The sequence below is a fragment of the Lissotriton helveticus genome, chromosome 2_1 (assembly GCF_964261635.1).
Source record: "Lissotriton helveticus chromosome 2_1, aLisHel1.1, whole genome shotgun sequence".
Classification (NCBI taxonomy): domain Eukaryota; kingdom Metazoa; phylum Chordata; class Amphibia; order Caudata; family Salamandridae; genus Lissotriton; species Lissotriton helveticus.
The window spans coordinates 359362345-359389767 of NC_136059.1; the positions used below are offsets into that span (position 1 = coordinate 359362345).

A 27423-nucleotide genomic window follows, 5' to 3' on the forward strand; every position below is an offset into this window, starting at 1 on the left:
CAACTGTGCCAACACCCATGCCCTGCTCAAGAAACCCTCCAACAGCCACACCAGCAAGAGAGCCACATAGTTCACCAACGAGCTCCAGGCCTCCAAACGCGCATGCCGAAAACTGGAGAAGACATGGCTCCACGAACACACACCAGACAACCACGCAGCCAACAAGGACGCTACCGCCAGACATCAGCACCTCATCAGATTAGCCAAGAGATCCTCCTTCAAAGACCGCTTGGATAACAACGCACACGACAGCAAAGAGCTCTTCAACATCGTAAAGGAACTCTCCAACCCCAGCGCCAATGACATCTCGCCCTCACAAGAACTGGGTGACTCACTGGCCATCTTCTTCCACCGCAAGATCGCTGACATCCACGACAGCTTCAACACCACGACAGCCCCGAATACTCCATCTCCCCTGTGAACACCACCAGCGCCAACCGCCTGACCTCCTGGTCCAAAGTCAACGGCGACGAGACACGCAAGGTCATGAACTCCATCCACTCAGGATCTCCGTCTGACCCATGCCCACACAACGTATTCAACAAAGCAGACGCAGCCACCGCACCCCTACTACGAAAGGTCATCAACATCTCCTTCGAAACAGCAACATTCTCGGAAAGCTGGAAGCACGCCGAAATCAACACCCTCCTCGAGAAGCCCATAGCAGACCCCAAGGAACTCAAGAACTTCCGGCCCATTCCCTGCTCCCATTCCCAGCTAAAGTCATCGAGAAAATCGTCAACATGCAACTGACCCGCCACCTGGAAGACAACAACATCTTGGACCCGTCACAATCCGGATTCAGATGAAACCACAGCACTGAGACAGCCCTCATCGCCGCCACAGACGACATCAGGCGCCAACTAGACAACAGAGAAACATCAGCCCTCATCCTCCTGGACCTGTCAGCCGCCTTCGACGCGGTCTGCCATCGCACTCTAAAGACACGCCTCCTAGAATCCGGAATCCAAGAGAAGACCCTTGACTGGACCACGTCCTTCCTCACCGGCAGATCCCAGAGCGTCCGCCTCCCACCCTTCCGATCCGAAGCCACCAACATCATCTGCGGCATCCCTCAGCCCAACGCTGTTCAACGTCTACATGCCCCCCTCACACTAGTGGCCCGCCATCACAACCTCAACATCATCTCCTACACCGACGACACCCAGCTCATCCTCTCCCTTACCAAGGACCCGCACACTGCCAAAACCAACCTCCACGAAAAAATGAAGGCCGACGTCAACTAGATGAGGAGCAGCCGTCTGAAACTGAACTCGGACAAGACGGAGGTCCTCATCTTCGGATACACCCCCTCAGCCTTGGATGACTCCTGGTGGCCAACCACACTGGGAACAGCACCAACACCCACCGACCACGCACGCAATATAGGATTCATCCTCGACTCCTTCCTCTCCATGTCCTTCCTCACCGGCAGATCCTCGAGCGTCCGCCTCCCACCCTTCCGATCCGAAGCCACCAACATCATCTGCGGCATCCCTCAGCCCAATGCTGTTCAACGTCTACATGCCCCCCTCACACTAGTGGCCCGCCATCACAACCTCAACATCATCTCCTACACCGACGACACCCAGCTCATCCTCTCCCTCACCAAGGATCCACACACTGCCAAAACCAACCTCCACGAAGGAATGAAGGCCGTTGCCGACTGGATGAGGAGCAGCCGCCTGAAACTGAACTTGGAAAAGACGGAGCTCCTCATCCTCGGATCCACCCCCTCAGCCTGGGACGACTCCTGGTGGCCGACCACACTGGGAACAGCACCAACACCCACCGACCACGCACGCAATCTAGGATTCATCCTCGACTCCTCCCTCTTCATGTCTAAGCAGGTCACCGCCGTCTCCTCCTCCTGCTACAACATCTTCCGCAAGCACCGCAGGATCTACAAGTGGATCCCGACCGAAACAAGAAGAACGGTGACACAGGCCCTCATCAGCAGCAGACTGGACTACGGAAATGCACTCTATGCAGGAATCCAAACACCTACGATGACTACAACGTATCCAAAACACCTCCGCCCGACTGATCGTCAACATCCCCAGCTGCAGCCACATCACCCCCCACCTGAGAAACCTATACTGGCTCCCCGTCGACAAGAGGATCACCTTCAAGCTCCTCACCCATGCACACAAAGCACTCCACAACACCGGACCAGCCTACCTGAACAGCAGACTCAGCTTCCACACACCCATATCCTTGATCATGAGTCATACATAGAATTTGTCGTCAGACAAAACATAATAAAAGTACTAACTTTCATAAGAAGTATGAATCGATTAATAGTAATTAATCAAAACATCGTAGTTCTTAGAAAATGAAAATTATAAGAACTAAGTAGCATCGCATATAATTAGTTTCCTTTTTTCTTTTCAACAGAACCCCTGACGAAGGGACAAATTGGTCCCGAAATGCATTGGGTCAATTGAAATGCTATTGTTATGTGTTATGTATAATGAAAAATCTAATTCACTGTAAATTATGGAATGATGATATGTTTTATTTACCGAATGTTTAATCATTGAAATGAATATAGACATTGAAAACATGAATTAAAATGTTTTAAGAGGAATACCGCTTTCTTAGTGGTGCATGCTAGAGTCCTAGCAGCCTCCCAGGGGCTAGGCCACTTTCATGACATATGAAGGAAAAGCAGATAAGTCTGCTGGTGGAGAATCCCAAACACTAAGCCTTGGATTTAAATTGAAAAAGGTTACTTTGCTGTCCTACTCCCTGATTTGTTATGATTGTCGCTAGAGACAAAGGCCTGTGAGTGATAACATATTGCTCATGGTAAGAACATTATTGGAGAACAGGGATGAATTGGTAAGAAAGGGGGAGCGTGACAACATACTAGTCGCCCACGTCTCTACAGTGTTCAATCTATCATTTCCCTTCTGGGAGTCGGCCCAAGATTTCACAGTTAGAGGTGATCCAACCCACTGAGGCTGGATAAGCCGTTTGTAAAGGAGACCCTTAGAGAATGGGTTGAGTGTGTTGAGGCATTCAATTTATCCACAAATGACAGTTTTAGATTGAGCTCAAAGGGGACAGAATAGATTGGAGAGCTAGAGAAAAAAACATGTACAGAAGACTTATTCTAAGACCTATTACAAGAAAAGCAAGCACTGGCAAAGCCAACCGGTCTTGCCTATGGGGGTTCTATTGGCTTTGTTGGAGTGGCATGGCGTGGAGTGGCATGGTGTAGAATGGAGTGGCATTATGTGGCCTGGAGCAATATTGTATGAAGTGGAACTGTGTCACCTGGAGTGAAGTGGTCTTGTGTGTCGTGGAGTGGAAATTAGTAGAGAGGAATTGTGTATCGTGGAGTAGAATTGTGTGGCATGGAGTGAAATTGTGTTGCATGGAATGGAACTGTATGAAGTTTAACAGTGTTGAATGGAGTGGCAGGAAATTGTGTGGATTGGAGTGGAACTGGCAGTTTTAGATTGAGCTCAAATGGGACAGAATAGAATTAGGGTGGTAGGGAAAAAATATGTATACATGATTTATTTTAGGATCCGTTACAAGAAAAACAAGCATTGGCAAAGCCAATTGGTCACACCCATGTGAGATCTATTGGCTTTGTTGGAGTAGCATGGAAATCTTTGGTATGGCGTGGCATTGTCTAGCAGGAAGTGTAGTGGAATTACGTGGTGTGGAGTGGAATTGTGTTGGGTTAAGTGGAACTGTGTGACTTGGAATTACGTGGCCTGGAGTGGAATTGTGTGGAGTAGAATTGAAGGGAGCGGAATTGCGTGGTGTCGAGTGGACTGAGGGGAGCGGAATTGCTCGGTGTGGAGCGAAATTGCGTGGAGCTGAATTACACGGTGAGGAGTGGAATTGCATAGAGCAGAATTGCATAGAGCGGAATTGCATAGAGCGGAATTGCATAGAGCAGAATTGCGATGTGGAGTGTAATTGTGTGGGGTGGAGTGAAGTGAAGTGGAATTGTGTGCCTTGAAATAGTGTGGCGTGGAGAGGAAGATGCAACGGAGAAGGGGTTGGCGGAAGGTCACAAAGCAACGGAGAAGGGGTGGGAACAAAGCAACGGAGAACGGGAGGGTGTGGGTGGTCCGAATCAACGAAGAAGGGGTGGGTGTGGGTGGTCCGAATCAACGGAGAAGGGGTGGGTGGGTGGTCCGGAAGAAGGGGTGGGCGGACGTACACAGACAGGCTTGTCTTTGGTGAGCCTTTGGAGCCCAGTGGCAGGTCCGTGCCGAGGCCCTATTACCTAGGCCAAGGAAATGGGGGAGAAGTACAAAGGGTGTTGGGCGGGGCTAACCGCATGTGCAGGAAGGAGCGGCAACACAGGAAGGAACAAGTAAGGAGCAGGGGAGTGGGAGGTGGGAAGGCACAAAGGGTGAAGAGAGCAAAAATGGCAACATAAGGGTAAGAAGAGTGACAAGGCACAAAAGGGTGAAAAGGGGCAATAAGAGGGTGAATCAGAGTTAAATGGCAAGAGGGTGAAAAAGAGCAAATTGGCACCTAGGGTGTAAAGAGCAAAAAGGCGCAGGGGTGAAAAAGAGTAAAACGGCAACAAGAAGGTGAAAGAGCATAAAGGCACAAAAGGATCAAAGGAGCAAAATGACATGAAAGGGGGAGAAAGAGTAAAAAAGCAAAAGAATGGCAACGAGTGAAAGGCAAAAAGGCGAGATACAGAAACAGCAAAGAGGCAGATGGCCCAAGCATGAGGGAGGTCGGAGGACTAGTCTCAGGTAAGTCAAGGAGGCAGGGCCTGGGCAGTGATGAATGGTATTCCGAAGGCAATTAGGAGCTCCAATCTGAGCGTTTTCTCCTATGTCTGACATTGAGCAATACGCTCTCTGTGCTGATGAGTCGCCCGTCCCCAAGAGACTGACGTCCGCTCTATAGAATTGCTTCTTAATTGAGGAATAATTTTTGAAAAATATGCCCTGAATTAAAAAGTGAGTCTGCAACCTACTGTTTAGTGCATTGACCTCACACTTGCTATTAATTGTATAACTCTGCTTTTATCTAACTGTTCAATAAACATAAAGTGGAAAAAATAGAAAGGAGAATAGTATGTTCAACTGTTTTAAAGACTCAACAGACAATGGTTGCAAGTTTCCTCTGTGATCTTACTGACCTGATCAATTTAGTTGGAATCACATGGTTCTTGCTGCTGCATCCCTTCAGGCTACCAGAAATGGTAACAAAATTTAAGGTGTTTACAAACAAAACCTGAGTTGCCTGAGAAATGGTAAATACATTTAAATCAGGTTAGTAACTGGAAGATCAGAATTATAAAAAACATTTATTTCCGCATCATACACTACTCTTAAAAATTATTATTACGTGCATTCACAGTTTGCAAATCACTTTATTGTATGCCAGATTATGCCATACACATTATCCATTTTACCACAGGATGTCCCTCTATTTACTGACAACACCTACTGATGGCATGCAATTGTTTTTGTACAATTTTCACAAGACTATTACGTGAAAGTTATTTCCTTAGGGACTTTTCCCTTGTCCACTGTGGGGTCAGCTGTAGGCCAGAAATCCTGTCAGAAATCAGATGCTTTATTGATGAAAGCAGTACATCGGTAGACAACAAAATAAACACTCTCAGCGATCAGAATAATCTTGCTGCTACCTTGTATAACAAAGTTACTTTGTGTTGGCCCCTTCAGACTCATTCTCACTCACTTTCCTTTTTTTGAATGGCATGTAAGTTTGTGGCTGTACAGGTGTTTATCAGTATTGAACAAGTTACTTACTGTTAGACCTGACTGCCCTCTGGGTAGCCCCTCCTATTAATTATTTATTTTGTCCCCTTTTTGCCCCTCAACCTTTTTTATCTTTTTATGTCCACTGAATTTTTGAGGTGTTGTCCTAGGGGTTAGGTGTTGTTTGCCCTCATAGTCCTTTTTCTTCCTGAGGCCTAGGTGCCTTTCCTGACTAGAACTAGGAGATACACAAAATGGTGGTCATTAACTGCCATAACTGCCACCCTAGGAGAAAGACCCATAGGATAGAATAGGGACCTTCCAGAATCTTCTGGACCCTGCTGGACCCTTGGAGGTCAGTCTATAAAAGACCAGGGAAAGGGTAGCCATTTTGTGTAGTCTAGAGAGCTTGAGGAGTGAGGCAGTGGCGTGGGGAGGTGGGCGCACAAGAAGTAGTTAGTTTATCTGTAAGGTAGACAACCTCTTCGTGAGGACGTTCCCCCCCCTAGCCCTTGACCGAGCCCGGTCGTTGGTTTCTGACATCTGAGGGAAGCGGCTTCGTAATCACAGCTGGCCCCCTCGAGTCCCCCTTTTCCCCTGCCTTCACAGACTCTGGCCGCTGACTGTGGCAAGCCCCGCTAGTCCGCCTACCGGTTCCCAAGAGAGGGAGGCAGGAATAAGTTAGGCGTCCTGTGCTGCCCGGAGAGACACTGGTGAGGAGGATAGTGTCTGCGGAGGTGGCGCCGGTCAGTGCGCATGCCCAAGGGTAGTGTGGCCGACTGTTGGTGGCGAGCGAAGTAGCGCCGATCAGTGCGCAGGCCCAGGAGAAGTGTGGCCGACTGTTGTGGAGAGCGAGCAAGCGCCGATCAGCGCGCAGGCCCAGAAGTGGTGTGCCTGACTGCCGGAGTAGGAAGGGAGGCGGCGCCTTGCCGAGACACTTCTCCCCCGCGCCTGCTCAGTGGCGCGATCGTCGAGAAAACTGAGGAGACGGCGCAGGTGGCCGAATCACCGCTAGCCCAGGCAGACCTCCCCTCGGTGCCGGTTTGAAGAACATCTGACCCGGCCCACGAGGGAGGAGCCGCCGGGAGAGGAGATCTGGTGAATAAGGGCTGGATGGCTGAAACGGCACATTACTCGACTGGCCCCAAGTAAGGTGGAGATAAAGGGGGGGGGTTGTTGTATGATTGGGAAAACAGCCGTGAAACCGAAAGGGAGATCTTTCTTGGCCCCTAATACTTTGGATAACTGAGAGGCCAGCCCTGACGAAGTTGGGGAAGACTGAGACTAAAAGTCATCAGGATTAAGAGTAAAGAAGAATAAGTGAAGCAGGGGAAATCAACTGTGCTGAAGAAGAAAACTGAACTCCTGTGGCTGATAAAGATGGGGATTGAGGTCTAATTTTGTAATCTCTTTCAGAGGTGGAAGGGGAGGAAAAACTGTGACCTTACCTTATTCAAGCACATGAGTTAGCTATAAATTAGCTGATTGCAGCATGGAACCTGGCATCTGAACCCTGGGGTTACTCACCTGATTGTATGGAAAGTGTCACACAGTGGATACCACGGTATCATTCCAGATTTCTATTGCCCGGATATTCCTAAGGTGTTAAGCCAGGGTGTAATGTGAATTAATGGTTGAAACTGTTTTAATGTAAAGCCAGAAATGCAGAAGTAATTGAAGAAGGAGGGAGTGAGGAAGTTTACATAAACAAGAAGCGTAAATGCACTGAATTCATTGTAACTGTGGTACTGAATTAGCGTTTGAACACAAAGTAAGAAGTCAACAACAAAAGAGATCATAAAGCTTTTCTACTTTTATAAAAAGTAAGGTGTAGCGTCATTTTTGGATGGATGGGCACTGAGTTATTAAGTGGGTGAGACGCAAACTTAACACATGTTCTTCGAAGTTAGGCCTTCATAACTAGTGCCAAGCTACCTTATGTGACTTGGAAACCCCAGGTCCAACATAATTGGTGTCTAGCGGTGGGATGAGAACTGTGTTTGCGTCTACTCTGCAGTAACTAATTGTACTCCACAGGCCTACACCTGGAGTTTTCTCCTGGCGGACTTCCCAATTACTACTTTTGCTTTTCTAAATTTACTCCTGGTGGTGGGTGGAGGAAGCTTCAAATTGCCCTTTTGAACCAATTCTTCCCGAGTGGTTGCCCCTATAATTCTCATAAGCAAAATGGAGTTTGCTCTGGAGGAACTGGAAACCTATTCTGTAGCCCAGCTTAGAGATTTTTGCCAAAAGATGGGAGTGTTTTTTAAGCGTGGTGCTAAGAAGGGGGAACTCCAGACCAGTTTGAGAGCCTGGGTAGCAGCACATGGTGAGGGAAAGGAGGAGGAAGAGGGGACGGACCGGGACACAGTCATAGGGGTGGAGGGATTGTTCCATCCGGAGATGGAAAACCTACTACCAGGACCTAGGACCCTTTCAAGGGAGGGCAGCAGTGTCACCGGAAGAAGCTTAACCGAAGCTGAACTAGTGGACAGGAGGGAAAAGAGACAGCTGAAGTGGGAGTTAGCCAAGATGGAAAAGGAGAAAGAGGAACAGAGGATGGCTCACGAGTTGAAACTGAGGGAGCTAGAACTCGAGGCCCTACAGATAGGACCCTCTAATTCTCCAAATGGTGGCAGCGAAACAAAAGAACTGACCAGGGAATCCAGACCCTACCTACCTAAAGATATAGTTGCCAGCTACAGCTCAGGGGATGACATCGCCAAGTGGCTGGCTGCCTATGAGGTCTCCTTAAGAGCCCATGGGATCCAGGAAAAACACTGGGGGGGTGGTTTATACAAATACATGCCTCCTACTGGACGGGATACACTATTGGCCCTAGAGCAGGATGAGCAGACCCACTACCCCACCATGAAAGTGGCGCTGATCAAAAGGTTTGGACTGACCCCAGAGAAGTACAGGCAAAAGTTCAGGGGAAGTCACAAATTAAGCACACAAAATTGGGTGGATTTCCTGGACTATGCAAGGAAGGCCCTAGAGGGCTGGATACAAGGCAGTGAGGTGAGGGACTATGAGGGGTTGTACGACCTTTTTCTCAAAGAGCATCTACTCGAGAAATGTTTTCCCGAGCTGCGTCAACACCTGGTGGACAGCAAGCTGACCAACCCCCGGAAGCTTGCAGAGGAGGTGGACATCTGGGCAAGTACCCGGGTGTCCTCAAAGGGGACTGGAGGGGATTCCCAAAGGGCCGGACAGGGCGCCCCCCAGAAGAAGGAGGGGGGAGATAAAAAGCGGGAGTTCTCAAAAGGGCCCCAAAACAGTTTCCAGGGAAAGGGAACAGGATTCACCCCTAAGGCTAACCCGCCCCGGAACCCTCATCCTGGCCAAAGCCAGCAGCCAAGGGTTGTCCACTGCTTTGAGTGTGGTGGTGTTGGACATTATAAGGGAGATGTCAAGTGCCCAAAGAGACCACCCCCTCCCACCGGAGGAAAAGCCCCGGGAGTAGCTAGTGTAGCACTCGGGGAGGAGTTGCCCTTAGATAAGGGGGGTGAGTGGGCGGGTGTCACCTTAGTGTCCCTGGGAGACCGGGAGATGGTTCCTAAGATCCAGGTGCCCCCAAATACTACCAAGTATGGGCAATGGATCACCATCAATGGCCAAAGAGGGGAGGCTCTGAGAGACACAGGAGCCAGTATGACTATGGTGAGGAGTCAACTGGTGTCTCCAGAGCAGGTGATTCCCCATGTACTCCACCCCGCCGCGATGGCTGACGGCAGATTGGGCTACTATCCTGTGGCCGAGGTTCCATTTGAGTGGGAAGGGGTTGCAGGTTCACTTCGAGTTGCCGTAAGCCCTGCCGTGCCAGTCGATTGTCTGCTGGGAAATGACATGGAGCACAATGCTTGGAGAGAGGTGGAATACCGGACTCATTCGGAGATGCTGGGTACACCTGACTGGGCCTGTGCAAGCACCAGGTCTGCGACTGCCAAGAGAGGGAGTTCGCCTGGGTTGGAGCCTGGAACAATGGCCCAGCCCGCTGCCAAAAAGGGACAGACCCGAAGACAGGAGAAGCCTGCTTCGGCTTCCGCGCCCCATGAGACAGATCGGCCACCTGCGGTGGTGGGCCAGGAGTCCGTGGAGGGGGAAGTAGTCTCCCTGGAGGACCTACCCATCCCTGCTGAGTGGCATGTTGAAATCATAAAAAAATGGAGGGAGGGCCTACCAGGGAGGAGTTCTGTAAGGGCCAGAAGGAGTGCCCTACCCTTGAGGGACTGAGGCGACAGGCCGAAGCCCAGGCAGCAGGGAACGTTGCAGGGCACTACCACATTTACTGGGAGGACGGACTCCTCTACAGTGAACCTAAGGAACCTTTGCCCGGTTCATCCCGGGCCTTGGTAGTCCCGCAACGATACCGAGCCTTTCTTCTAGAATTGGCTCATGAGATTCCCTTGGCAGGACACTTAGGTCAGGACAAGACCTTTGCCCGGCTTGTCCCCCACTTTTACTGGCCTCAGATGAAAGTGGCTTCTGACACATACTGTCAGACGTGTGTATCCTGTCAAGCCAGTGGGAAGACAGGGGTGAAGCTGAAAGCTCCCCTGGAACCACTTCCTGTCGTTAGCACCCCCTTTGAAAGGGTGGGCATCGACATTGTGGGGCCATTGGATCCACCAACTACAGCTGGTCACAGGTTTATCCTGGTCCTGGTGGATCACGCCACGCGGTAACCAGAGGCAATTCCTCTGAGGACTGTCACTGCACCTGTTGTGGCTAGGGCCCTGATGGGGATCTTTACCCGAGTGGGTTTCCCCAAGGAAGTTGTGTCCGACAGGGGGACCAACTTCATGTCAGCATATATGCGGGCAATGTGGAAGGAGTGTGGAGTGACCTACCGGTTCACCACTCCATACCACCCCCAGTCCAATGGACTGGTAGAAAGGTTCAACAAGACCTTGAAAGGCATGATAAGGAGTCTGCCTGAGAGCCTGCGGAGGAAATGGGACGTCCTCCTACCCTGTTTGCTATTCTCTACAGGGAAGTGCCGCAGAAGGGAGTGGGCTTCAGCCCCTTTGAGCTTCTGTATGGGCACCCTGTACGTGGACCTCTCAGCCTGGTGAAGGATGGATGGGAAAAGTCTCCCAGGAAGCCCCCCCAGGACGTGGTGAGCTACATGCTGGCTTTCCGGAGCCAAATGGCAAAGTTGTTGAAGCAAGCTTCTGACAACTTGGAAGCCAGCCAAGCAGTAATGAAAGAGTGGTATGACCACAACGCTCACCCAGTGGAGTTGGAGCCTGGCCAGAAAGTGTGGGTGATGGAACCTGGAGAGTTGAGCGCTCTCCAGGATCGCTGGACAGGCCCCTTTGAGGTATTGGAGAAGAAGGGTAAGGCCACCTACTTGGTGAATCTTAAGACCCCTCGACAGCCCCTACGGGTGCTGCATGCCAATCGCCTCAAACCCCACCATGAGAGGCCCGAGGTCATCTTGATGATGGTGACTGATGGAGGAGAGGAAGCGGAAAGCGAGCCTCTCCCTGATCTCTTCTCGTCACAAGAAAAGGATGGGTCGGTGGAGGGAGTGATTCTCTCCCCATCCCTAACTCCTGAGCAGCGAGAGGACTGCCGCCAGGTATTGGAGCAGTACTCCTCGTTGTTCTCCCTTGTCCCGGGAAGAACCCACCTGTGTACCCATGATGTGGACACAGGAGACAGCCCACCAGTGAAGTCAAAGACCTACCGGCTGTCTGACAAGGTGAAGGCTAGCATCTACGGTGAGGTTACCAAGATGTTGGAGCTAGGAGTCATTGAACCTTCCAGTAGCCCCTGGTCCAGCCCGGTGGTGTTAGTGCCAAAAGCTGCCCCACCAGGCACCACTCCGGAACTGAGGTTCTGTGTGGATTACCGGGGACTGAACTCAGTGACCAAGACTGATGCTCATCCGATCCCTAGGGCGGATGAATTGATTGACCGGCTGGGAGCTGCCCAATATCTTAGTACCTTTGACCTTACTTCAGGGTACTGGCAGATCTCCCTTACAGATGGAGCAAAAGAAAGGTCAGCTTTCTCCACGCCTGAGGGACACTTCCAGTTCTGCGTGATGCCCTTTGGACTCAAGAATGCCCCTGCCACTTTTCAGCGGCTGGTGAACCAGGTCCTCTCCGGAATGGAGGCTTTCTCCGCTGCTTACCTGGATGACATTGCCGTCTTCAGCAGCAGTTGGGAGGACCATTTGCGTCACTTGCAAGCTGTTCTCCAGGCCCTGAAACAGGCTGGCTTGACAATCAAGGCCAGCAAATGTCAGATTGGGCAGGGGTCGGTTGTGTACCTAGGCCACTTGGTGGGTAGGGGAACAGTGCAGCCCCTCCAGGCAAAGATGGAGGCAATTATGGCCTGGGAACCCCCCAAGACCCAGACTGAGGTCCGAGCTTTCCTGGGCCTCACAGGTTACTACTGTCACTTTGTGAAGGGGTATGGCACTACTGTAGCACCCCTCACAGAGCTCACACCCAAGAAACAACCTCGACGGGTAGTCTGGACAGAGGCTTGTCAGCAAGCCTTTGTAAAATTGAAACAGGCAATGTGTGCAGCACCGGTCCTGAGGGCCCCAGACTTGTCCAAGGAGTTCATCGTCCAGACAGACGCATCCGAGCATGGCATTGGGGCAGTGCTATCGCAACTCAATGAAGAGGGTCTGGATCAGCCTGTAGTCTTCCTGTCCAGGAGACTGCTTGCCCGGGAACAGAAGTGGAGTGCAATTGAGCGGGAAGCTTTTGCGGTGGTATGGGCTCTGAAGAAGTTGCGGCCATACCTGTTTGGCTCGCACTTCCTGGTTCAGACTGACCATCGACCTTTTTGTTGGCTGATGCAAATGAAGGGGGAGAATTCCAAGCCGTTGAGATGGTCCATCTCCCTACAGGGAATGGACTTCCGGGTGGAACATCGGCCTGGAGTGGACCACGCCAATGCAGACGGTCTCTCTAGGTATTTCCGCCTTAGTGATGAGGACTCCCAAGGGGTTGGGTAGCTCTCCCCACTTTCAGCTGGGGGGGGACGCGTGTTAGACCTGTCTGCACTCTGGGTAGCCCCATCTATTAATTATTTATTTTGTCCCCTTTTTGTCCCTCATAACCTTTTTTATCTTTTTATGTCCACTGAATTTTTGAGGTGTTGTCCTAGGAGTTAGGTGTGGTTTGCCCTCATAGTCCTTTTTCTTCCTGAGGCCTAGGTGCCTTTCCTGACTAGAACTAGGAGATACACAAAATGGTGGCCATTAACTGCCATAACTGCCACCCTAGGAGAAAGACCCATAGGATAGAATAGGGACCTTCCAGAATCTTCTGGACCCTGCTGGACCCTTGGAGGTCAGTCTATAAAAGACCAACGACAGGGTAGCCATTTTGTGTAGTCTAGAGAGCTTGAGGAGTGAGGCAGTGGCGTGGGGAGGTGGGCGCACAAGAAGTAGTTAGTTTATCTGTAAGGTAGACAACCTCTTCGTGAGGACGTTCCCCCCCTAGCCCTTGACCGAGCCCGGTCGTTGGTTTCTGACATCTGAGGGAAGCGGCTTCGTAATCACAGCTGGCCCCCTCGAGTCCCCCTTTTCCCCTGCCTTCACAGACTCTGGCCGCTGACTGTGGCAAGCCCCGCTAGTCCACCTTACCGGTTCCCAAGAGAGGGAGGCAGGAATAAGTTAGGCGTCCTGTGCTGCCCGGAGAGACACTGGTGAGGAGGATAGTGTCTGTGGAGGTGGCGCCGGTCAGTGCGCATGCCCAAGGGTAGTGTGGCCGACTGTTGGTGGCGAGCGAAGTAGCGCCGATCAGTGCGCAGGCCCAGGAGAAGTGTGGCCGGCTGTTGTGGAGAGCGAGGAAGCGCCGATCAGAGCGCAGGCCCAGAAGTGGTGTTCCTGACTGCCGGAGTAGGAAGGGAGGAGGCGCCTTGTCGAGACACTGCTCCCCCGCGCCTGCTCAGTGGCGCGATCGTCGAGAAAACTGAGGAGACGGCGCAGGTGGCCGAATCACCGCTAGCCCAGGCAGGCCTCCCCTCGGTGCCGGTTTGAAGAACATCTGACCCGGCCCACGAGGGAGGAGCCGCCGGGAGAGGAGATCTGGTGAATAAGGGCTGGATGTCTGAAACGGCACATTACTCGACTGGCCCCAAGTAAGGTGAAGATAAAGGGGGGGGGGTTGTTGTTTGACTGGGAAAACAGCCGTGAAACCGAAAGGGAGATCTTTCTTGGCCCCTAATACTTTGGATAACTGAGAGGCCAGCCCTAACGAAGTTGGGGAAGACTGAGACTAAAAGTCATCAGGATTAAGAGTAAAGAAGAATAAGTGAAGCAGGGGAAATTAACTGTGCTGAAGAAGAAAACTGAACTCCTGTGGCTGATAAAGATGGGGATTGAGGTCTAATTTTGTAATCTCTTTCAGAGGTGGAAGGGGAGGAAAAAAAGTGACCTTACCTTATTCAAGCACATGAGTTAGCTATAAATGAGCTGATTGCAGCATGGAACCTGGCATCTGAACCCTGGGGTTACTCACCTGATTGTAGGGAAAGTGTCACACAGTGGATACCACGGTATCATTCCAGATTTCTATTGCCCGGATATTCCTAAGGTGTTAAGCCAGGGTGTAATGTGAATTAATGGTTGAAACTGTTTTAATGTAGAGCCAGAAATGCAGAAGTAATTGAAGAAGGAGGGAGTGAGGAAGTTTACATAAACAAGAAGCGTAAATGCACTGAATTCATTGTAACTGTGGTACTGAATTAGCGTTTGAACACAAAGTAAGAAGTCAACAACAAAAGAGATCATAAAGCTTTTCTACTTTTATAAAAAGTAAGGTGTAGCGTCATTTTTGGATGGATGGGCACTGAGTTATTGAGTGGGTGAGACGCAAACTTAACACATGTTCTTCGAAGTTAGGCCTTCATATCTAGTGCCAAGCTACCTTATGTGACTTGGAAACCCCAGGTCCAACACTTACCTTCTGTAAAACCTTATCTGGTAGGGATTATCTAGTCGCAGATTCTTTACCTTAGATTATTTTCTAGGCGTCAGACTGGATCCAGAATTATTTTTGAGCAGTTCCCTTGTATGCTGGCAGGTGGCGCTATTCAGCTCCACACTGCTTCATCTGCATAATCCACACCAAAAGTGACATGCATGATGCCTATATACGAGCCTCCCTAGTGCGCTGATCTAATTTTCCTGATGCCAAAAGCACAGAGCCATATTGAGGTTGTGGGTTCAGTGTGCCCAAGTAAGGTCCTGATGGATCTCTTTTAGATGAGATGTACAGTATGAAAACAAGTTACTTACCTGTAACTTTGGTTCCCCAGTATTGGTAACTTTCATAGATTCCCATGCTTTGTATCATTCCCCCGTCGTCGGAATGGGAGCCTCTGTAAACAAAAAATACCATAGCAGTAGGTATAAAAGAGAAAGAAAGGCCTAGGCCTCATATCATTCTATAGCATATCCCCCTCTTTTTGTAAAAGAGACCAAAAAATTGCAACAACCAATCAGAGTAGCCTCACCACATAGAAGCCTCAGAGCCTCAGATTTTCGAAGCCGTTGTGTAACCGAACCACACTTGCAAGAGGCAGAGCTTTCCCAGGGGAGGAGGGTGGGCGCATGGGAATCTATGAAAGTTACCAATACTGGGGAACCAAAGTTACAGGTAAGTAACTTGTTTTCTTGCCCCAGTATTGGAACTTTCATAGATTCCAATCCTTTGTATCAGAGTAGCTAGCAGTAAGCAATAAGAGCACATTTTGTTATAAGAGTATCAACACAACTTAGTAAACTTCTTTTCATAGGAAGCAACTATATCTTGTTATAACAAATAGGAAACATTATCTGATACAAAATGTGCAATCACAGGAAGGAGGGATAGTAGGGAAAGCTCACCTCTCATTGGAAAAGATTTCTCAGGACTGCTTGTCCGACTGCCGCTTCCTTCCTTGTGGAAGAGTCCAAGCAGTAATGCTTTGTGAACATGTGGGTACTACTCCACGTAGCCGCTCTACAAATGTCTCTGATAGGGACCCCAGCGAAGAGAGCTGCCGAGGATGAGACTGATCTCATTGAATGAGCTTGAACATGTCTGTCTAGCGGCTTGCCCGCTTCCTGGTGACAAAAGTGAATTGCACTGGAAATCCACCGTGAAATGCTCTGTTTTGAAAGCAGAAACCCCTTCCGCGGTGCACTGTAAGCAACGAAGAGCTGTGAAAACTTCCTGAAACTTCTTGTTTGTTCTAGATAAAATTTTAAACATCTTTGGACATCTAAGGAATGTAGAGACCTTTCTGCTGGAGACGATGGTCGAGGGAAAAAAGATTTCAGAACCACCAGTTTGTTCAAATGGAAATCCGAAGGGACCTTCGGAATTAATTTTGGATTTGTTCTCAGGATTAGAGTGTCCTTCTTGAACTGTAAAAATGGTTCCATAATAGTAAGCGCTTGAAGCTCACCTATCCATCTAGCCGACGTTAGGGCTAAGAGAAGAGCCACCTTCCATGAAAGGAACTTAAGATCCGCTCTGTGAATAGGCTCCAATGGGGGTCTCTTGAGATGAGCCAAGACTAAATTGAGTTGCCAAACTGGAGGTGGAGGCCGGACTGGAGGAAAAACTCTGAAGAGACCCTTTAGGAATTGTTTGATAATCCTTGCAGACCAAAGAGAAGGACCTGAAGCTGTTCGTCTGAATCTGGAGATAGCTGCCAGGTGCACCTTAATGGAGGAATGCGCCAGGCCTGACTTAGCCAAAGAAAGAATGTAAGGTAAAACCTGGTGAGGAGCAGAAGTGTACGGATGGAGATTCTCTCGTTGGTACCATAGGCAGAAACTTTTCCTTTTAGCACGATAAGTCTAATTTTTACTTGGAGACCGGGCTTGAGACAGTATGTCCTTGCCCTCCTGAGTGATATTCAAATCCTGGAATTCTCGGTACTCAGGAGCCACGCCGTCAATTGGAGAGAGCTCGGGTCTGGATGCAGTACTTGGCCCTGAGACATTGTCAACAGAGACTGGATGGGCCTTAGGTGAATTGGCTGATCTTGAGAGAGTAGGAGAAGCTCCGTGAACCAGAACTGGCGGGGCCACGCTGGTGCGATCAAAATTATTCTGCACGGTTCCGCTTTGAGTTTCCTGATTAGCCTCGGAATCAAGGGTATCGGAGGAAAGGCGTAAACAAATGCGCCTGATCAGGCTATCGAAAGAGCATTCCCGAGAGAATTGCGATGGTGATCCCTGCATGCGTAGGATTGGCAGTTTCTATTTTCTGGACTCGCAACAGGTCTATGGTCGGAGTGCCCCAACAGTCGAAGACCTCGTCGAGAGTGTTCTGATCCAACTCCCACTCGTGACAGATTGATTTTAGTCGACTCAATGCGTCCGTTGTGGTGTTGAGCGTACCTGGGAGGTGTTCTGCTGAAAGAGAAACCCGGTGGAGAATTGCCCAGTTCCATATTCTTTGTGCTTCCCTTGAATGAAGTCGCAATCTTGTTCCGCCTTGCTTGTTTATATAGTGCATGGCCGTCGCGTTGTCTGTACGGACCAGCACCGTGGAATTTCGAATTCTTGGAAGGAAAGCTTGCAAAGCTAATTGAATGTCCTTGAGTTCCAGAAGATTGATGTGGGAAGCGCGCTGCTCGGGTGTCTAATGACCGCTCACTTGAAGATCCTGCAATACTGCCCCCCAGCCTTACAGAGAGGCGTCCGTGGTTATAACCATGGGAGACGGAGCAATCCTGAAGGTGAGACCTTTTGAGATATTGTCTTTCACCGTCCACAGGTTGGCCGCTTTCCTCATTAATGGTGTCACTGATATATTGTCGTCTAATGTGCCTTCTGCCTGGCACCATTGTTTGTCTAGCTGCTCCTGCAGCGGACGCATCCGAAGTCTGCAGTGCCGAATTAAGGGTATGCAAGATGAAATCGATCCTAGGTGTGACTTGTACAGACGGACCGATAGAGACCTTTTCTTTTGTAGGAGACGAGCTGAAAGAATAAGTCTTTTCTGTCTTTCTTCCGAAGGGAAAGCCTTGCAGCAACTTGTATCGAGAGTGGAACCTAGGAACCTGGCTGGTTGAAGAACAGATTTGTCCCTGTTGAGTCGTAGACCTAGTTGATTGAAAAGTTGAATGCAGCTGTCGACTGCTGTGGAAGCTCTTTGTAAGGATGGAGCCTTCACTAACCAATAGTCTAGGTAGGGAAAACCTTTGTGAATATCCGTGGGGCGGATCTGAGCCCGAAAGGATGGACTTTGAATTGAAAGTGGCTCTTGGCTACTGTGAAACGTAAGAATCGTCTGTGAGCTGGATGGACCGGTATATGGAAATATGCGTCCTCCAGATCCAGAGTTGCTAGGTAGTCCCCTGGATTGAGAAGACGTCAAATATCCTGAAGAGATATCATTCTGAATGACAGCTTTATGAGATAGGTGTTGAGCTCCCTTAGGTCTAATATTGGACGCTACTTTTCCTCCGTCTTGCAAACTAGGAAAAATCTGGAATAGAATCACTGTCCTCTTTGAGACTGAGGTACAGGTTCTATCGCCCCCTTGGTGAATAGTTGATGGGCTTCGATACGTAGAAGTCGTAGATGTTTTGACTCGGTGGCGCGAGGAGCTCTGGAAGGTGGGAGTTGCTGAAATTCCAACGTGTGGCCAAACCGAATGATATTTAGGACCCACCGACATGATGTTATGATCATCCAGCTGCGTAGACAATGAGAAATCCTGCCCCCCACTGACGTTATCGGAGGGGGAGGAACAGTAGACAGAGCCAAGAGGCCGCTATTGCCGTTTGGATGAATCTCTCCCCTGGCGACCCTGTCGACCTCTTGCTGGCTGACTAGAGAAAGTTGCTGATTGGCCCGGTCTCTGAGAGTATTGTGGCTTGTAAGTTTGTGACGATTGAGAATATGAGGAGTAGCGTTGTTGGTATCCTCCTCTGTAGCTGGAAAAATTCTTGCCTTTTGCCCCTCGGAAAGGTACCTTACGATATTGCAGAGTGCCTAAGGACTTGGCTGTCTCAGTGTCCTTTTTGATAATCTGTAAACCATCATCTATATGCTTTCCAAGAAGCACATCCCCATCAAAGGGCAAATCCAGAATTTTATTCTGCACCTCAGGGCGAAACCAGGTAGCCCGAAGCAAACCTTGCCGTCTTAGGATAGCCGAAACTGCCAAGGCACGAAAAGCAGTTGTGGCGATGTCCATGGCACAGTCAATTATTTCTGAGGAAGATCGCTCCCCTTCCTCTAAAATCTTCCTTGCATCCGCCTAAGCGCTCTCTGGTAGCTGGTCCACAAACGGAGACCTATCGCACCACAATTGGCGATCATATCGTCCCAAAATTGCAAGTGCATTGGAGGCACGAACCAGGAGACTTGACATTGAAGATAATCTTTTACCCACATTGTCAAGTCGTCTACCCTCCTTATCCAGTGGAGAAGCCAGCGGCACCGATGGATTCTTCGATTTCCTCTGTGCCGCCTGGGAGATCACAGAGTCTGGCCTCGGTTGGCCAACCAGGCAAGCAGGACTACCATCAGGGGCCTTGTACTTCTTCTACAGCCGCGGTAAAACCGGAATAACAGTAGCTGGAGACTGCATGACTTTTAAATCCTCACACCACACATGCTCTATGATGGGAAAAGAGCGGGTGGATTTCCTGAATGGTTCTTTAAAATCATAGAGGAAGCAGTCCGATCGAACCATTGGTGCCGGAAGGCCAAATCTTTTAGAAGCTCTTTCCATGAGGTTATGGAAACCTCCAATGTCTGCTGGAGGGGAATCTACCGGATCCGGTGAAGGAGAGGGTGGATCTGGAATAATGTAATCGTCCCACTCTCTATTTGGATTTGGGACCACTGTTACAACCCGTCCATCATCAGAGGAATCGTCGTCATTATCACCATACACCTGACCTGTGGTGATAGCCTGTCTCACTTCCGCAGGTTCTTGTTCCATTGGTTGAATCGCAGCAGCTGATGAAGAAGGTGGCGGTGGTTGAGGAGGAGGTGGCTGTATGGCTTCAGAAGATTGGGAAGGAAATCTTCTCCTATAATCCATTAACATAATTTGTAGGTCATTTATTAAAGAGGAGGGCATAGAGACCATACCCTACTGAGATTGCTCCTGCATTCGCTCTCTAGGAGGAGAGCTGTCGCTGTTGTTCGTAATAGTCATCTGAGTCTGAGTCCTTGTATTTTACCTGGAGCTGAGATGGGCTGTAAGCATCCCCATATGGACTATCATCATCATCCTCTGAATAGTCCTCCTCTAGAAGTAAGGCCGGACGAAAAGGCCCTTCGTGGCGATGTCATGTCTGGTGTAATCTGGCATCTTTTTATTTAAATTTTAACTTTTTGTACAGACAACGGGGTCACCGTCGACGGGATCGTCGTCGACTTCGCTGGAGATGGAGTCGTCGTTGACGAGAGCACCGTCGTCGGAGAGTCATCATCGACGGAGGAGAAATCGTCAACGGCATCGTCGACGAGCTCGTCGTCAATATCAAGGGAGCCGACGTCACCGCCATCGCCGAAGTCATCTTCGTAGTTGTCGACACCACTGTCGGTGTCATCATCGTCGACGTTGAGGATATCAATCTCGTCGACGACGAAAGAATGAAACTCCGGCCGTCGCCGAAGTTGTCCCCGAGGCTGTCGTCGCCGAGGCGGTCGTCGCCGAGGCAGAATTGGGCATTTGATGGATTCTAGCCGTCTTCGTCGACGTACCTAAAGATGCCTCCGTCGAAGAGCGGGTCTTCTTCTCCGATTTCAATTCTTGAGGCAGGGAAACAGGCTTTTTGAAACCTTTTGTTTTCCCAGGTGGTGGAGAGAGAACATAAGGCCCTTGAGATCCCTTCTGAGTAGAAACCACCTCAGATGCCGATCCTTCTTTCTTCTTTGCACCTCGGAGAGGAGATTTTCAGGGACTAGACCTATCAGAGGTCTTTTGAGAGGCCTTAGAAGGTGGTTCAGCTGATGTGGAAGGGGAAGTCCTACCCCTCTTTTTAGATCTTCTTGAAGAGGAAGCTGATAAGGAATCCTAGCTGTCGCTGGAAACGACCTCCTTCCTAGACTTCATTTTCTGCAGTCAGGTCAGAAGTCTTCCCTCTCTGTCCCTCAATGCTTTAGTGGAGAAGGTCCTGCAGATCTTACAATCAGTGGCTTTGTGGTCTGGGTACAAGCAGTAAATACAATCTTTATGCTTGTCTTCCACATAAAGCCTCTTCTTTGAGCAGGTAGCACAAGCCTTGAACAAAGCCTTCTTTTCTTTATCCGACATTCTGAAGAAAAAAGTTGTAATTTAAGTTGTAGAAAGAAAACTGAGCAGAGCTCAGAGGAGACTCCCTTAGCACAATGTGCAATAAAAAATCTGAGGCTCTCTCCGGAGGGTTCTATGGGGTGAGGCTACTCTGATTGGTTGTTGCAATTGTTTGGTCTCTTTTACAAAAAGAGGTGAATATGGTACAAAATGATATGAGGCCTAGGCCTTTCTTTCTCTTTTGTACCTACTGCTATGGTATTTTTTGTTTACCAAGGCTACCATTCCGACGACGGGGGAATGATACAAAGCATGGGAATCTATGAAAGTTCCAATACTGGGGCAAGCAGAACATGGAGGATGGGAGGGTTTGGTAAGGAATCTGCGGCTAGATAGAGTTTCTACCAGATAAGGCATTAGTGAAGGTAAGTAACTTGTTGATCTGATAGAGACTTCTAGCCACAGATTCCTTACCTTACAATAGATACCAAAACAATCTCTCCCTGGTGGAGGTGCTACACTACAAGGACGATCTAACAGGCAAAACTGACTGTCCAGGCAGCAATGCTTGGCAACTGTGTGCAACGATGCCCAAGTAGGTGCGGGACAGATGTCCGGGACTGGGACTTCACAAGCTAGTTGCAGCTTTGGCTGTGATGGAGTGCGCCCGCAAGCCCCCACGTGGTTGCTTCTTGGACACACAACAGCAAACTTGAGTCCTGCCTTTCCTTTCTTGGCATCTACAAATCCACTAAAGTATTGGTCTCCCACCCGGAAGTCTCTGGTTCAATCAATTTGAAACAACAATACTATTTTTGGATCCAGGCGGTGAAGTCTCTCCTCTTCCCTTTTTTGGGGGAGGGGGCAAAAAAAAGGCAGCATGATGCTTTGCCAGACATGGAAAAAAGGTAACCACCTTGGGTTAAAAGAAGGCACATATCTTAAGGAACAGCTTGTCTAGAAAAAAGGTAGAATACAGGGGATTAACATTCCCTAACCCTCCTAGCAGATGTTATGGTCGCAAGGAAGACTGTTTTGATGGTAAGCAGTCTCAGAGGACAGCTGTGCATTGGCTCAAAGGACAAGTATATTAAAAAGGTAAGAACTAAATTAAGGTCCCTTTGGGGCATAATGAAAGGTGTGCATTGGGGAGGGGGGACATACTACAAACCTTTCAGGAAACATGTCACAAGTTGTTCCTTAAACCACAAGAAAGTGGAGACGGACAAAAGGTAACTTTTAACTATGCCAAAAGCAAGGACTTGCCGGGCAAGTAATAAAGCAAACAGGACTTCAGATAAGGGAGCAGAGGATAAATGGACTAAACAGCACACCAACACACAAATTTGTCCCATCTGCCTTGAGGGAGGCCTGCCTGTCAGACTGACATCACACACTTTTGGAGGGAGGGCAAAAACTCTTAGCTGTCGCTGCAAAATCTTCACGCAAGCAAATGAGGTTCAGGTGCAGGACCCTGCCCTGTTGCTGCGACAAAAGATCCGCTCAAACGGGCAGCCTGATTGGATGACAGATGCTCATGTCCTGGCGTTCGAGATACCAAACTCTCTGTGCCCAATCTACAGCAACCCGGATGACTTTGACTTAGTCAGTCCTGATCTTTTTGATAACTCCGGGCAGAAAGGCATCCAGGGGTCCTGAGCTCCAATCAAGATAAAATGTGGCCGAGGGGCACCATGGAAATTCCAGTGTGCAGAGGTGCTGACAATGCATGTTGTCGGTGGTAGCAAATATATCTAACCAAGTTTCTCCCCAATCTCTGAAGAGATCTTGCACCATATCCGAATGGAGACGCTATTTGTGATCAGCGAGTCCTCAATGGACGAGTTTATCCACTCTGGCATTCAGAGAGCCTGCCAGATGCATTGGGAAAATGCCCTGATGTCCCAGCCATGTCCAGAGTCACAGGGCCCCTTGACACAGGTTCCACAATCCTACCATGCCATACTTTTTGCAATACCACATGGCGGTTGGGTTGTCCGTGAACACCTGAACCAGCCTTCCTTTGATGGAAGGAAGAAAGGTTTTTAATGCTTTTAATGCAAAGCGAATGGTTCTGAGTTCCAACAGTTTTATTTGGAGTCTCTGCTCTCCACCTCTCCCAGATGGGAGTGATGCATCTGTCAATACTGTGAGATCTGGGTGAGGAAGGAAGAAGGTACTGCAACCGATCCAATCACGATTTGTCAGCCACCACTGCAGATTTTTTGCAGTTCCCTCAAATATCTGAACCCAGGTCAGAGAGAATCCCCTGATACTACGCACACTTGGACTTCAGGTCCCACTGCACAGCCCGCATATGTCAGCAGGCATTTTTCATCAGCAGGATGCAGGAGGCCTTGAGACCAAGCAGCCTCAGGGTAAGTCTCACTAAAATCCAAGATAGAGGCTAAAATATCCGAATCATAGCCTGAATATACCGGACTCGCTGTTCCGGAGGATAGGCCTGAAACCGCACTGTATCCAGAACATCTCCGATGAAAAGGAGCATCTGAGGGGGAGTCAGATGTGACTTCAGCATGTACAAAGTAAATCCCAGCGAATGCAGGAGGTTCGCTTAGTTTGGAGGTGGGAGACAACTGCTTGGGGCGAGCCCGCCGTCAACAGCCAGTCGTCGAGGTAGGGGGAAGAGTGGAACACCTGACCTCCGCAGACGTGCTGCAGCCACCGCCAATCACCTTGGTGAACAACCTTGGGGCGGTGGTAAGGCCAAAAGGATCACAGCAAACTGATAATGCTCATGGTCCACCGTAAAACGCGGGTAATACATGAGGGCAGCCAGGACAGGGATATGGAAGTAGGTGTCCTGCAAGTCTAACCCTGCCAGTCTCCAGTGTCGAGGGCAGACAGAACCTGACCCAGAGTGACCATCTTTAAATTTTCCTTTTCGAGGAAGTAGTTTGGAGGGTATAGGCCTAGTATAGGGCGGAAGCCTCTGTCCTTTTTCAGCACCAGAAAGTGGCAGGAATAGCAAACACGACCTACGTACGACGCCGGAACCCTCACAATGGCTACTTTGGCCACAAGAGCCAGCACTTTCTGTCACAAGAGCAAAAGGTGGTCCTCTGCCAGCTGATCGGGGGATGGTGGCAACATTGGCAGGGTCTGGTAAAAGGTTAGGACATAAACATGCTGGTATATCTCTCCATGGGGCCGACAATGCCAAATCCTGCCACCAAACAGTAGCCCATGGTGGCAGGGTATGCTCAGACGTGAGTCCGTTGCTTACTTTGCCACTGGATTCAAGATAGCCTGGCTGATGAGGATTATGAATCTGAAACCGGTCCCAGGATGCTTGTTTCCGATCCAGGGAAGACATGGCTTGGCAGCTCGGGCTGGACTGTTCCCATGAGGCACAGGGTCAGACTGATTTGCATATGGCCATGTCTGAACTGGGGTGGCAGAGTGAGCTAAAGAATGGTGATGGATTAAACCCAGATCAGTTGACTGGGGGTGAATGCTTGATTTGCTCAAACGCTCCGTCCATCATCACCTTTTGTATCGCTTTGTTCGCCCTAAGTTGGCAGGGTATGCTCAGATGTGAGTCCCTTGCTCACTTTGCCTCTGGATTCAAGATAGCCTGGCTGATGAGGATTATGAATCCGAAACCGGTCCCAGGATGCTTGTTTCCGGTCCAGGGAAGACATGGCTTGGCAGTTCGGGCTGGACTGTTCCCATGAGGCACAAAGTCAGACTGATTTGCATATGGCCATGTCTGAACTGGGGTGGCAGAGTGAGCTAAAGAATGGTGATGAATTAAACCCAGATCAGTTTACTGGGATGAGTGTTTGATTTGCTCAAATGCTCCGTCCATCATCCCCTTTTGTATCGCACGGTGGTCTGAGGGCAAAATTAAAGGGGCTTTGAGGCAGCGGCTGCCGGGAAGAGCAGATTGGGTAGACTTCTGGCCTTGGTTACCACAAGTTTTGTGGGAGCCTCTAAAGGACTGAGGGACATGCTGGCATGGTGGCTAGGGGGGAAAGACACAGCTGATAACCCATACCATAGCAAGAAGTAGAAAGTGGAATGTGGCTGTCACGGGCCATGGTGAGCTCTAACGACCTAACAGTGGCGCTGCTAAAACGCTCAAGCACAAAAGACGCCTTGCTGCCTCAAACACGAAGGGCATGTCCATAAGGGATGCCTGGACATCTCCCGAAAAGCCAGTTGTTCTCAGACAGGCCTGATGTTGAAGCACCATTCTGGAAGCAATGGCTCTGTCCAGTGAGTCGGTTGTATCCAAGTGAACTTCACTGCATCTCTACCATAGCTTGGGAGAGTATTGATCGGGCCTTATTAGAGACCATGGGCAGCACTTGCGCAACCGAATCCCATACAGTATAGTAATATCAGCCAATAAGCATGTGGTGTTCACTGACCACAGTGCAGGACTGGCGGAAGATAAAATCCTCTTTCTAAAGGTGTCTAAATATTGTGGAACCCCTATCCATGGTGTGGTAGCGAGGGCAGCAGGATTAATTTTGGAGGTGCGTCCTAGACTAAGAGGCCCTCAGGGGTGGGGATCTGGGAGAGGAAGGCTGGGTCCCAGGGACCTGAGCAATGGACAGTGGTCCTGTGCACTGGAGTGCCTGTGCAGTGCTTGGCTTAGACACAGAGCAGGTCACCAGTGAGGGCTTCACTGGGGGGGGGATAGGGGTCCTGAGGGGGGGCATCCCAGGTTGAAGCACCACTGTCAAGATGTTGGTCTTGACCTCTACTTTGGGCAGCGTCAGGTCTAGGACCTCAGCTGCCCTCCAGAACACAATTGCAAAAGAGGCCCCATCCACTGTAGCCACCATGTGAGGAGAGAGGAGACCAGTGTCAGGCGAGATATCCAGACTACCTCAGATCCCTTCCATTCATGCTCTTCAGAGGGCCCTTTAGATAAATAGGGCTCCACAATAGGTTTGCCTCAGTCAAGGGTCGTCAACGGCACCTGGAATGGCTCCATTGAAAAGGTCCCCTGAGGAGATCACAAAGTTGCAACCAGGGCTGATCTGGACCCACCAATGGATGCTGAGGGTCTGACCAGCACTGAGAGTGAACTCCAGAGGAGCCCAATCGCTCAAAAACTAGGCTCATGGCCTTATTCATTTCTCAAAGTTGGGCATTGGTGCTCCAGGAAACTCGAGGAAGTGGGATGCGGACCCAGGCTCAAGCGATACAGGGACGACCCGGGGCTGGACTTGTGGCGTCATTCCCGCGTCTCATTCAAATGAGTCAAAGAACGCTTGGATTACTTCCTATGAGACTTACCTGAAAAAGTCCTAGATCACGACTTCAACCTCCCTCGCGAACAGGACTTGGAGCTGTGTGGAGATGCAAGTCAAGCAGCCAGAAGTTTCATGGATCACTCATGGATGGCCTTCATTTCATGGTTGTAAAATCCAGACAGTCGTTAAAGTTGTGGTCCATCTCCAGGCACCGAAGGCACACAAATTGGAGGCCTGTCACAGTTATATGTCTGTGACTGGCTCCACAAAGTTTAAAACCAGTAGATTTTTTGAGCGACATACCCAAAAGAGATGGGTAATAAGATTGAAAAAGGCACACTGGCCATTGCAGTTGCCAAAAAGGTAAAAAAAAGTCATTCAAAAAGTGACTGAGGAGAGTTCGACCAAGGTGCAGAAAAGAAGAAACTTGGGTAAGTGTGCTGGGGTGGTACCTCTTTAGGCATCTCATGTGTCACTTCTGGCACGAAGACATTGACTAAGCCATGTGAATACGAACAACGCCACCTGCTAGCATGCAAACTGACAGCTAAAAAAACTGTCCGGATTCAACTTGATGCCTGGGAATATTCTAAGGTAAGAAATGTGTGGCTAGAAGTCTATCAGATTATATGTTTGCACTGATGTGAGCTTTTATCCTGTTCGGTGGGGTTTTAAAAGTAATTATTGGTTTAAACAGAAAACAGGGGGGGCGTGGCCAAGATGGCGGCGGAGTAGTTTTGCTCGCCAAGGCGATACAAGGCATCCACAGGAAGTTCCGGGAACCGAGAGGGGGCAGAAAGTGATCCCAGGCTGCCCTGCTGATGGAGGATCGGTCAGGCTGTTGAGCGGCTCCTGTCTCCGCTGAATCCGGCAGCCGCAGCTCGAGTACGGCGATCGGCCGTGGTGACAGTGATAGTGCTGGGATCGCCCCGGTGGAACCGGTGGTGACAGAGAAGGCCCCGGTTGCAGTAACGTCTGTCTGTATTGGCGTTGGCAGAGCCCTGACCACATTGCGGAGTGAGGCGGCGCGGGAAGTGAAGCCGGGAGCCCGCTGCCTCCTGCAGATCTGTGTGAGGGCCTGTCAGCGGCACCGTTTCGGTGACCACGAGGCCCGCTCCTGGAGCTTTCACTCCGAGGACATTAGTGGCGGAGTCCACCTGACTCCAAGGTGCAAGTTTTTAGATAAGCTGAGGTGGCGGCTGGTGTGCAGGTCCGGGCCGAGTGGCTGAGCCACTTGCAGCGGCCTAC

At 49.8% G+C, this 27423-nt stretch overlaps 1 protein-coding gene across 4 annotated transcripts in view; it reads right to left on the minus strand.

Moving 5' to 3' along the window:
* CPLANE1 (ciliogenesis and planar polarity effector complex subunit 1) overlaps window positions 1–27423 on the minus strand; it is a 2766109-nt gene that overhangs the window by 2395289 nt on the left and 343397 nt on the right. For all 4 annotated transcript variants that reach the window (XM_078674971.1, XM_078674972.1, XM_078674970.1 and 1 more), the window contains exon 8: window positions 5129–5232. In XM_078674971.1, the coding sequence (XP_078531097.1) occupies window positions 5129–5232 (104 nt within the window). The remainder of the gene's footprint in view (window positions 1–5128; window positions 5233–27423) is intronic.